Here is a 12,313-nt window from a genome sequence, read left to right on the forward strand (position 1 = left end):
TCATCTGCCTTACCTACTACACTTCTCGTATTAAAACAAATGCACCGCAGACCACCTATCCCTTTGCGTTCATCATCTGCTCTCTGCCTATTCTTCCCTTTAGTCACAGTGACTTCATTACCTAGTTCCTTACAGGCTTTAGTTACTACCTTCTTACTGCCCACTAATCACCTCATTTGGTTCCCATCCCCCTGCCACATTTATTTAAACCCTCCCCAACAGCGTTAGCAAAAGCATCCCCTAAGACATTGGTTCCAGTCCTGCCCAGGTGTAGACCGTCCTATATGTAATAGTCCCACCTCCCCCAGAACTGATCCCAATGTCCCAAAAATCTGAACCCCTCCCTCCTGCACCATCTCTCAAACCACTCATTTATCCTACCTTTTCTTTCATTTCTACTCTGACTAGCACGTGGCACTGGTAGCAATCCCGAGATTACTACCCTTGAGGTCCTACTTTTTAACTTGGCTCGTAACTCCCTAAATTCTGCTTGTAGGACCTCGTCCCACGTTTTACCTATATCAAAGGTGCCTAGATGCACCACGACAGCTGGCTGTTCACCCTCCCCCTTCAGAATGTCCTTCAGTCGATCTGAGACACCCCTGAACCATGCACCTGGGAGGCAACACACTATCTGGGAGTCTCGTTTTCAACCACAGAGCTGCCTATCGACTCCCCTTACAATCGAATCCCTATGACTATAGCCCTTCCACTCTTTTTCCCGCCTTTCTGTACAGCAGAGCCAGCCACGGTGCAGGCTTGGAGGATAGGCCATGCTAAGTTGCCCGTAGTGTTTAAGGATGTGCATATTAGGTGGATTATAGGGGAGATGGTTCTGGGTGGAATGCTCTGCAGGTCGGTGTGGGCTTGTTGGGCTGTAGGGCCTGTTTCCACACTGTACAGATTCTATGAGGATGATTGATGATGATGAGGAAAACTTGGGTCTGTAGTAAACATTTGAGGAAAATAACTGACATCAAGAGAACGTACAGACACTGATGGAATGGGTAGACAAATGACAGATTAAATTCAGTGTTACAAACTGAGGTGACACCTTTGATAGCAAAAATACACAGAATCATAATTACTAAATATACATTGCACAGCTTTTAAAAGAACAGAAGGACTTGAGCATGTTTTCTGCACAAACCTTTGAAGTTGACAAGATGTGTTAACAAGTAGTTAATAAAGAATATGACATTTTCCAATTTATAATAGAGACACAGAATGATTAAGTTATTCTAAACCTGTAAAACATGTTAATTCTGACCCAGCTTGAGTACAATATCCAATTCTGGCTACCATATTTTAGGAAGGTATTGAAAGCTTTGGCAAAGTTACAGAAAAGATTAGTAGAATGGTTTCAGGAATGAGGGATTATAGTTATATGGCAGGACTGGAGAAGCTCGGGTTATTCTCCTTATAATAGAGAAACTAAGTGGAGATTTGACAGCATAAATAATGAATCTACCTTTATAATTAAAGTCAAACTGTTTCCAATAGTTGAAGGATCAATAAACAAAAGACACAAACTTAAGGTCACTTACTAAAGAACCTGAGAGAACATGAGGAGAAACCTTTTTGTGAAAAACAATGGTTAGGATTTGGAATTCACTCATGTTAGGAGAGTCAATGCAGATTCAATAGTAGCCTTCTAAAATGGATTAGATAAATACCTGTAGGAGGAAAAGCGCAGAGCTATAAGGAAAGAAAATGGGAATACGATTATAAAGAAATTGCTCTTTAGAAGAGCCAGTATAGACGCGACAGGCCGAATGTCATCTTTCTGCATTATTGCATTTCATAATTTGTTTGTAAAGGTTGAATGAAATATTTGCATTTAAATCTGACATTAGTTTCTTTTATCAGTCTAATGCCTTTTTCTACTAGTGAATTAGCGACAGAAAGTGTAACAGGTCATACAATATCTCTCAATTTTCACTTATGCATAATACAACTACAAAAAGGAGGGACAGGAGAAAAGGCACACTTTCCTTTCTTTGCTTGCAGATAAGGCAGGCCATAAAAAAGCCAATTTGCACTGCAAATCCAACAAATTGGCCAGGTTCTTCAGTTTAAGTGTTCTCAGCAACCTTATCAATATACACAATCAAAAAACATCATTTTTGATTGAGACATACCACAAACTAGCATTAAAAAGTCACTTGAAACAAAGTCACCCACCATTCTAGAGTTTATTACTGATCCTAAATCAGGCGCTTGATACACCACTCCAGCAATGATATAATAGTCAGCCAAAGGAGTAACTAGAACGGGAACACAATTAGCGCAAAGAATTAATCTAAAGTCATATAAAGAATGGAATTTATTTTACAGATAAAGAATAATTAATGTTATTAGAAGATTAACAAGTGGTTAACATTCATTAATTTAACCCTTCAGAATTTTCCCCAATAGTTTGACATTATGCTGCATAGATCACAATATCTCTGTTTTAATTTCATTCTGTGCATTAAATAATATCAGCCTTGAAGCTGACAGGCACACTTCATGTGATTTAGGGTTGAGACAGGGTTCCCACTCTTACGACTTTGTTTACATGCAAATCAGATGAAGAGTGGATTAAAACTTGCTGAAATGCCTTTGGATTGCACAGCCAGACAGACTCACACTATCCAGAAAGACAGATACAGAATGGATACTTGGGTAACGCACTGGAGGGTAATTAATGCTGCTCAAATGATTGTCTTAAGGCAAGGTGATTTCAATGGCAGGAAACAAACCTGGGCAAGTAAGACGTGTCCGTCACTTCAGAGAAGACACAGCAGTCAGATACATGGCAACAGCCTTCAGTAAAGTGGCTCAATATGGAACAATTACAGGAATTTTGGCAGTTGGATCCCAATCTCAAACATATTTTGTGAATCAATCTTTTATCCAAACTATTTGTTAACTGAATCTAAATGTTAAAATATAGACTTGTATTTTTTATGATACATTAGCACATCTTCCGCACACATTTCAAAACACCTCGCTTACAAATTGAGGTACAGCGACTCATTGGCTCCAGCGCTATCGCCATTCCACACAAACGAAGGTCCACAAAGCAGCAAAGTGAGGAAGCATCATTGCTGCTATTGCAAAATAGTGCCATGCAATCTCAACATCCACATCAATATCACCATAGAAGGTAGACAGACTTTAGAGTAAATTCTCAGCGCAAGAATTGTCACTATGCAGTTATCCCATTTGTGCAACTGAGTGACAAACTTGATGGTATATTTAAGTTCTAACCAGGGACTTAAACTCTCACAATCTTCTGACACAGAGGAAAAAATGTTCAGACACAAACACATAAATCAAGTGGCCTTCTTCCATGCTGCATCAAATGAGGGTTCTCTTAATGCAGGTTATGGATTCAAATACTACTCCACAGGCTTCACAGATTTGGTGCGCATTGTCAATTCAATGCAGTACTGATGGAATGCCACTATCAGTATACCTATTTTAGGAACTGGTACTTCTTTCTTCCTTGCAAAAGACCTTACATTGAAGCCCTAGCCAGTACTTATTCCTCTGCCATGCTGCTGAAATAGTTACCTGCTTTATTTTATTATAATGCAAACCAGCTGTCACATTCCTCCTTATTATAGCAGTGAATATGTTGTTGCAGAGTGCATAAGAAAAACTTCTTAATGTTGCTTATTGTACTAATGGTCAGAATGTGCACATATGGCTTTAGTTTTACATTTGGAATAATTGTTAATATTTAGGATGTGGAAAATGCAAAGAATATGAAGACTTGAGAAAGGGAGGCATGCAAATTGAACCAGCCAAACTGCATATTTACCTAATTTAGTTGGTTAAAACATATCCTGCATTACGGGTGTTGATTAGTACTAACAACTGAGAGATTTTAAAAAGCCAACTTCTTCATGATTAGCAGCTGAATCAATCATTCAGTTGGTGGATGATGACTTACGAGATGCTAAGGATTTTCATCAGTCTAGTTTTTGGGCATTGACCTGTTTTTGATGAGATTTGGGCAAGTATTTATTCCTAGACAGTGCCAATTTAGGAGTAGATAAAAGTCTAGGTTTACATTGCAAATTATAAACAATAACTAATTGGCAAAAATAAACAGAACATAATCAACAGCAGCCACACAGGAAAAATTATTCGGAGGGTCAGCGGTGGAAAATGCTGCAACCACTATTTGTTCCTTCATCTGTAATAGCTCTTCTACATAAAATTCAAATATCAGTCAATGCTACAACTTTGGACTGAATTTTCCTATCTTCATTTTGATCATGAATATACCTCCACTGCAATGTTCTGTATTTTCTGTTTGTTAAGATGAACATTACTAGCTTGAATGAAAGCAAACAACTTTGGAATAGATGAAGAAGTTTGGAATGAATCTTTATCCAAACCACACAAATATAACAATGTTCTAAACACTAAAGATACCTGGTACATGAAACACTGGAAAGTTGCTCTTAACTGCATAACAACTGCCTTTTTATGATACAGATATGTCTTACCTTGTGTTGGAGAGTGTCTGTGTTGCTTCCGAATAATATACAGTATGGGCTCCTGAGCATGTAGTAGAATGTATTCCAAGCCAGTCATGTTGCTGCACAAGAACAAAAACAAATGTTTAGTGAAAATTCTACAGCAGAATCAATGTTGAAATTAGTACACAGCTTCACATACAACCCCCAGACACGATAAGTTGAACATCATCAATAAAAGAATCAGAATGGTGACAGCACAGGAGACCATGTGATGCGTAATGACCATGTCAGAAAGCTGTAAGAGATGTTCACCTTGCCTCTTCTCCACAGCCCTGCAAATGTCTCTCCTTTGAGTTAATTGTCGATTTCTCTTTTGAAGGCCATCTGCTTCCATTACACTTTCAGGCAGTGCAATGCTGAATAAAAAGCACTATACTTATGATAAATATGATTTAAGGTGATTGGCAAAAATACCAGAGAAATCCTGTGGTTAATGAACCTTAACAGATAGGTTATCTACTCTGTCCATATTGTTCATGCTTAGGGGTATCACTAACAATTTTCTTCAACTATCTCCAATGAGAACAGTTGCAATTTCGCCCATCTTTATATATATTCCACGAGTGCAAAACACAAGTATTCACCATTTCACTATTTACAGTCACTCCACCTACCTCACATCCATGATGCCACTGTTACTGTTATTCCATTGGTCACAATTTTTGCTGGCAAGTCTATTATGTCACAGTTTATCAAACATCTTTTAAAAGTTTATGCATACCACATTAACTGCACCGACCTGATTAACTTGTTGAGTTTTTGCTGGCTAATAAGGGTTAAACAAAGTTTATTTTTTAATAAATTTATGCTGGCATTCCTTAATTAACCCATCTTATCCAAGCGACTGTTAACTTTGTCCCAGATTATTGTTTATAAAAGCTTTCCTATCACTGAGATTAAAATTACTGAACCAGATTTATCCTTATACGCCTTTAGTTTACAAGTGCATAATAGCTGCAAATTCCTCAGACCTCTCGCACCACCCCCATATCTAAAGGAGGATTAGAAGTACCTCTGAAATCTCTATCCTTACTTCCCTCAACATTCACAGATGGACTTATCTCGTCCTTGACAGTTGTTTTCAAAAATACAGCCTGACCTTCCAATAATCCCTCTTTACCCATTTTTAGCTCAGTCCATGTCACAATGACCTCCCCCTTTATTATGGCCCAGGAAGCATCCTGCTCTTTGGTAAAGAAAGATTTAAAGTATTCACTTAAGACCTCAGCCATCATGTGTAAATTCCCTTCTAGGGCCCTATGTGGCGCTAATCAGCCTTTTATCATAATTTTACTAAGACAAGCGAGTGAAAAGATAAACCATTAATCAAAAGAAAAATAAAGTAATGGATATGAATGTAAAAGGCACAGAAAATTGAGAATAATTCAGATCTTTATATAGAAAATTGAAGTTCTTAATTTGGAAAACTGAGTAAATTCTTGAAATTAGGATCATCATTTCTTTATACCTTAGGCCATTAGACCAAAATCAATTTTGTCAAATTATTAGTTCTTCAGCAAGGCTATCAAAAGCACTGACTTATACATGGTCAAGAATTACTCTTCCATATTTTCTTATAATCACCATATATTATCATGTCGAATGTCTAGTCAATCTACAACAACATAGCACGAATGCAAACGTTAGCTTTAAAAATCATTACTGAACGGAAAATGGATTTAGATTTTACATTGCTATTCTGGGAAAATGGTAAACACAACCACAATTCAGGCTGTGCTGATTATCAACCAACACCTACTGCAAATGTTCTAGGCTGAGACGCTGCATTTTGACCACCTCATTGTTGCAAGTGCGATCGTAAAAGGGGTTGCTTCTTTCCGAGAAGTAGTCAAGCACATTTCCTGGATTTAATATTGGAATCCAAGCACTGTCCACCCACGAAATCCCCAGCAGGTTATCTGAAGAAACAGAATGACATGAATATAAGGAAAATATTTTTTAAAATGTTAATTGGAATAATCCATTCAGAATGCAAAGAAAGTGGAGAAAACACATAAATGTTGTCACCAAGCTTTAACTAAATGCACTTGCACAGTTCACTATATATCAGAAAATAAAGCCACTGAATTCTTCTTGTCTCCCATCTTCTGAAAGCCCTACTAGGCTATCATTCGAACAGCAATTATCCTCTATTGCCTTACCCAAGTATCCATTCCACATGCCAATCAGTCAGACTATTCAAACACAAAGGCATCTTGGCAAGTTTTAATCCTCTCCTCAGCCAATTTGCACACATTTAAGCAAGAGCCATAATAATGAGAACTCTGCCTGTACCTCCCCCTCTCAACCCTAAGTCGTATTAAGGCTGCCTATCACTTTCAAGGTTGAGATTATTTAATGCACACTTGGAAATTAAAATAAAGATACTGTGACCTATACAGCCCAATGTTAAACTATTGATGAAAATTCTGAAGGAGACAACTAGTTTTCTCTGGAACAGGCAAGGTTTGATCGGGGATAAATCAGCATGGCTATGTCAGAAGGAAGTCATTCAAACAAATACAAATTTTCAGGATTAAAATGTGCAGATGAGGATAGTGCAGTTGATGTAATTTATATGGATTTCAGAAAAACATTTAACAAGGACTCACATAAGAGACTAATAATGAAGATAAAAGCACATGGCAGCCAGGATAATTTGGCTTAGTGGTAGGAGATAGAGGACGGCGATAAAAGTAAAATGAAGAACTGCTGATGCTGGACGTCTGAAATGAATAAAAACTGAAATTGCTAGAAAATCAGCAGTTCTGGCAGCATCCATGGAGAGAAAACAGAATTAATGTTGCGGCGAGTGACCCTTACTCGTGGGGCCACTGACATATCATAGGGATTAGTGTTGAGTTCATTCTGTTTGTGATACATATATATAAGATCGATAAGAATGTGGGGGAAATGATAAGTAAATTTGTGGAGCACATGAAGATTGGCAGGTGATTGATGGTGAGGAAGAATGTCTCAGGTCACAGGAGAACATGGACAAACTTGTCAGAAGGGAGGATCAGTGGCAGCTGGAATTTAACCATGAACATTGTGAAGTGGAAGACAAGGGAATACTCAATGAATGGCAGGATTAGGATGCTCAGAGGACAAAGGGATCTTGGGGTGCTTGAGCACAGATCCCTGAATATGACAGGGCTGATTAATATGGCGAATATAAGAAGGCATATGGGACGCCTTCCTTGATCAGTCATGGCATATACTGTAAGAGCAGGAAGGTTATGTTAGAGCTTTGGTTAAGCCACAGCGAGTATGGTGTACAGTTCTTGTCAACACACCATGAAAAGGATGCAAATACACTGGAGGGGTGCAGAGGAGATTCACCAGGATATTGCTAATGTTGCAGCCTTTTCAGCAATGAATAGAGGCTCAGGCTATTTTCCTTAGAGCAGATAAGGCTGAAAGGGACTTGACTGAGGTATAGGATCATAAGGGGCAAGGATGGGATGGATACAAAGTAGCTGTTTCCCTCAGGTGAAAGGTCAATGGTGAAGGGGCATCATTTTAAGGGGAAGGACAAAATGTTTAGAGGGAATTTAAGGAGACCCTTTTTCATCCAGAGGGGGTGGGAATCTAGAATGCACTGCCTGGGAGGGCAGTAAAGACAGGGACATTTTAAAAAATTACACGGATGGTGCTTGAGATGTCGTAACATTTAAGGCTATAGGCCAAGTGCTGGAAAGTGGGATTTGTACGGTGGTGTTGGTTTGTTTGCCAAGCTGACTGGTTTTCACACAAACGTTTAGTCTCCCCTCCAGGTGACATCTTCAGTTTTGCCTTGTGTGCACTGAAGCACCATAGTTCTGTCCTGCTCTGAATTTATATGGTCCTGTCTGTCATGTGGGGTCCACTGCCTTGCACAATTGTGTACGCAGATGGGGTCTATTTCAACATGTTTGTTTATTGTACCAGTGGTGGAAAACCAGGCCTCCAGGAATTCTTGTGCTTGTTTTGTTTTGCTTGTTCTAGTACTGTTACTTTGTCTCTTCTATGTCAGACTGTATTGTAATAAGGGAGAGTTGGTTGTGCGATTTTGCTGAGAGTTGGTGTCCACGTACCCTGGTGTGAGTTTTCTGCCCATCTATCGTTTTTAGTGTTTCTTGCAGTTGTTGCATGACACTTTGTATATCGGATTTGTCCCACTCATTGTGGGTACGGAATCTTTCGTCTTTGAGGGTAACTGGTGAAGTGCGGCAGTTGGTTTGTGTGCTATCCTTATTCCAAGGGGTCATTGGAATCTTGAAATCAGTTCCAATGTGTTTCTAATATAGGGTGGGGGGGGGGCGGAAATGAGTGTGTTGGGGCATACGGTGTCTTCTTGGTGTTTTTTTTAATTTGCCAGGCATCGGCAGTTGAAGCTGTTAGGATACCCATTGTTTGTAAAGATTTTGTACAACTGTTCCTCTTCATTTTTGCGCAGCTCCAGGGTGTTGCAGTGAGTTATTTGTGTAGACAGGTCAGCACAGATTTAATGATTCTATGACTGTTACAGACTGAACTATCAAATGCTTTAACACAATTATTCCACCTTTGTCACAGCTAAATCTATAAAAATCCACCCTAGCACTGCAAACTTCTCAAACATTATGTTCCCTACTGAACCTTCCTGACTTCTGACACGAGTCAACTAGGCACCCACCATCTGTTTTATCATCTGTGCCATAATCTCTAGTGCTGAATCCTACTTTTCAGATATGCTCAGACTGGCATGAAATGTTTGCCCTCCAACGCAGTTCTAAGGGAACACTAACTGATCTGTAACCTTTCAGATGAGATGTTAAACTGCGGCCTGGCCTCTTGGGCCTTCTCAACTATGTGTAAACAAAAATCACATGACACCATTGAAGAAGAGGGAAGTTCTTCCAGGGAACTTTATCAATAGCAATCAATTTGCCAAAATCAGGACTGACCCAATCATGTTCGAATGATCTGATCACTATCTCACAGATAATGGGAACTGCAGATGCTGGAGATTCCAAGATAATAAAATGTGAGGCTGGATGAACACAGCAGGCCAAGCAGCATCTCAGGAGCACAAAAGCTGACGTTTCGGGCCTAGACCCTTCATCAGAGAGGGGGATGGGGGGAGGGAACTGGAATAAATAGGGAGAGAGGGGGAGGCGGACCGAAGATGGAGAGTAAAGAAGATAGGTGGAGAGATTGTAGGTGGGGAGGTAGGGAGGGGATAGGTCAGTCCAGGGAGGACGGACAGGTCAAGGAGGTGGGATGAGGTTAGTAGGTAGCGGGGGGTGCGGCTTGGGGTGGGAGGAAGGGATGGGTGAGAGGAAGAACCGGTTAGGGAGGCAGAGACAGGTTGGACTGGTTTTGGGATGCAGTGGGTGGGGGGGAAGAGCTGGGCTGGTTGTGTGGTGCAGTGGGGGGAAGGGGACGAACTGGGCTGGTTGAGGGATGCAGTAGGGGAAGGGGAGATTTTGAAACTGGTGAAGTCCACATTGATACCATATGGCTGCAGGGTTCCCAGGCGGAATATGAGTTGCTGTTCCTGCAACCTTCGGGTGGCATCATTGTGGCAGTGCAGGAGGCCCATGATGGACATGTCATCAAGAGAATGGGAGGGGGAGTGGTTTATTCCAGTTCCCTCCCCCCATCCCCCTCTCTGATGAAGGGTCTAGGCCCGAAACGTCAGCTTTTGTGCTCCTGAGATGCTGCTTGGCCTGCTGTGTTCATCCAGCCTCACATTTTATTATCTTGATCACTATCTCACTGCTGTTTTTGGGATACTACCAAATACAATTTGACTGCTAAATTTCCTACAGTAAAAAAAACTACAGAAAACCTGAAATGTTACCCCTGGGGACGCGTTCTCCTCTCTCCTCTGAAGCAGGGTCAGAATACACCAGCCCGCAGGAGGGAGACTCCTTTTCCCCAGCCGCCCCCCTCACCTCCCCTTCTCAACCCCCGCCGCCCCCTCCCCTTTACCCCCCACGCCCCAGTCCGCCTCGCCTCCCCTCCCCTTTCTGCCCCCGGCCGCTCCCCTTTCTCCCAAGCCCGGGTATAGGCAGCCTCACCTCTGCTATCGACCGTTGCCATGTCTATTCTGTCGCGCACAGAGTGCGTCACCAGCCGGTGACGCAGTTCGATGACGTAGTATCAAGCGTCTCAACTTGGTCCCCAGAATCTACATGCTGAGTAAACGCCCCTCCCCGCTCTAACTAACAGGAGTGGTCAATGCTCTCCCCCACAGAGGAAAAAAAAACCTGGACCCACTCAGAGTAGCTTTTGTGGAACTTCTTGCAATTCTGGCAGCAGCCAGTGCGTGAGTACTGGCATTGCTGGAAAGGTTGCTCAGATGATGGGAACTGCAGATGCTGGAGAATCCAAGATAACAAAGTGTGGAGCTGGATGAACACAGCAGGCCAAGCAGCATCTCAGGAGCACAAAAGCTGATGTTTCAGGCCTAGACCCTTCATCGGAAAACCGTTTTGCATTGAAGGGCTGGCATCCCATTCTCTGCTTGTTCACAATTGCAGGAAATTGGTGGGACATGAGGACCTAGCAAGACACCACCACCATTATAATTTGGCCTCGTGTGACAACCTGGAACCTCAGGATTCCATGCTGATCTGCCCATGCCCTCAACATCCTTAAGTTCTGGTCGGTTTCAGAGAGGTAATGGTGGTGAATGCTGACATGTTGTCATCACCACTGATCCAGAAAATTCACGAACAAAGTGTCAAAGGAAACTTAGAAAGAAGCCTCCATAGCTTCACCAGTGTTTTCCTCCACCCTTATTTCTGAGGGTTAGGCTGTGACCTTCATTTGATGGTCCATACTTAAGTACTTTAGTGGTTTGCAATTGCCTTCTGCAAGATGGCTGACCAGGAAGCTTTGTTTTCCATTTATTCCCTACTGTCGCACAACTTGGAAGTCCTTACAAGATGACTGTCAGCATGTTTTGCCACATGCAAATACACCTTTGTTAGCCAACAAGTCATGGTAAAGGACTTAAACCCAGAACATCTGGCCCAGAGGTAGGATTACTATCATTGCACAAGAAGACTTGCATTGTCATAGATGCATACAGCAGGGAAACAGACCCTTTGGTCCAGTTAGTCCATGACTAACATAATTCCAAACCAACTAGTCCCACCTGCCTGATCCTGGCCCATATTCTTCCAAACCTTTCCTATTCATGTACTTATCCAAATGTCTTTCAAATGTTATAATTGTTTACTCACATCCTCTGGAAGTTCATTCGACATGCAAACCACCTTCTGAATAAAATATTTGCCCATCATGTCTTTAAGTTTCTCACCTCAAAAATGTGCCACCTGGCCTTGCCATCCTAGGGAAAAGACAATTACCATTAACTCTATTTTATATATTTATCTATTTATTTTATAAACCGCTATAAAGGTTGCCTCTCAATCTCCTAAACTCCAGTGAAAACAGTCCTTGCCTAACCAACCAACCTTTATTATTCAAACCTTCCATACCCAGCAACATCCTGGCAAATCTCTTCCAAATCTTCTCCAGCTTAATAATATCCTTCCTGTAACTTGGCAACCAGAACTGGACACAGTATTCCAGAACAGGCCTCACCAGTGTCCTGTACAATCTCAACATGACTTCCCAACTCCTAATCAAAAGACTGAACAAGGAATGTTCATTCTTTGCAACGTTGTACAAATTGTTTGATGAAGGGTACGATGCAGAATTAAAACAAAAACAAAGTTGCTGGAGGAGCTCAGCAGGCCTGGCAGTATCTGTGAAAGGAAAAACAGAGTTAACGTTTT

At 41.2% G+C, this 12,313-nt stretch overlaps 1 protein-coding gene across 1 annotated transcript in view; it reads right to left on the reverse strand.

Annotated features, from left to right (window-relative positions):
• The window catches only part of med6 (mediator complex subunit 6), a 31,830-nt gene extending 21,155 nt beyond the window's left edge, over positions 1–10,675 (reverse strand). Inside the window, exons 1-4 of the mRNA XM_048537751.2 lie at positions 10,586–10,675; positions 6,298–6,457; positions 4,506–4,597; positions 2,185–2,267 (exon numbers count right to left, since the gene is read on the reverse strand). Of these exons, the coding sequence (XP_048393708.1) occupies positions 2,185–2,267; positions 4,506–4,597; positions 6,298–6,457; positions 10,586–10,607 (357 nt within the window). The 5' untranslated portion in view covers positions 10,608–10,675. The remainder of the gene's footprint in view (positions 1–2,184; positions 2,268–4,505; positions 4,598–6,297; positions 6,458–10,585) is intronic.
• Between the last annotated feature and the right edge of the window lie 1,638 nt (positions 10,676–12,313).

This window comes from Stegostoma tigrinum, chromosome 10 (genome assembly GCF_030684315.1).
Source record: "Stegostoma tigrinum isolate sSteTig4 chromosome 10, sSteTig4.hap1, whole genome shotgun sequence".
Taxonomy (NCBI): domain Eukaryota; kingdom Metazoa; phylum Chordata; class Chondrichthyes; order Orectolobiformes; family Stegostomatidae; genus Stegostoma; species Stegostoma tigrinum.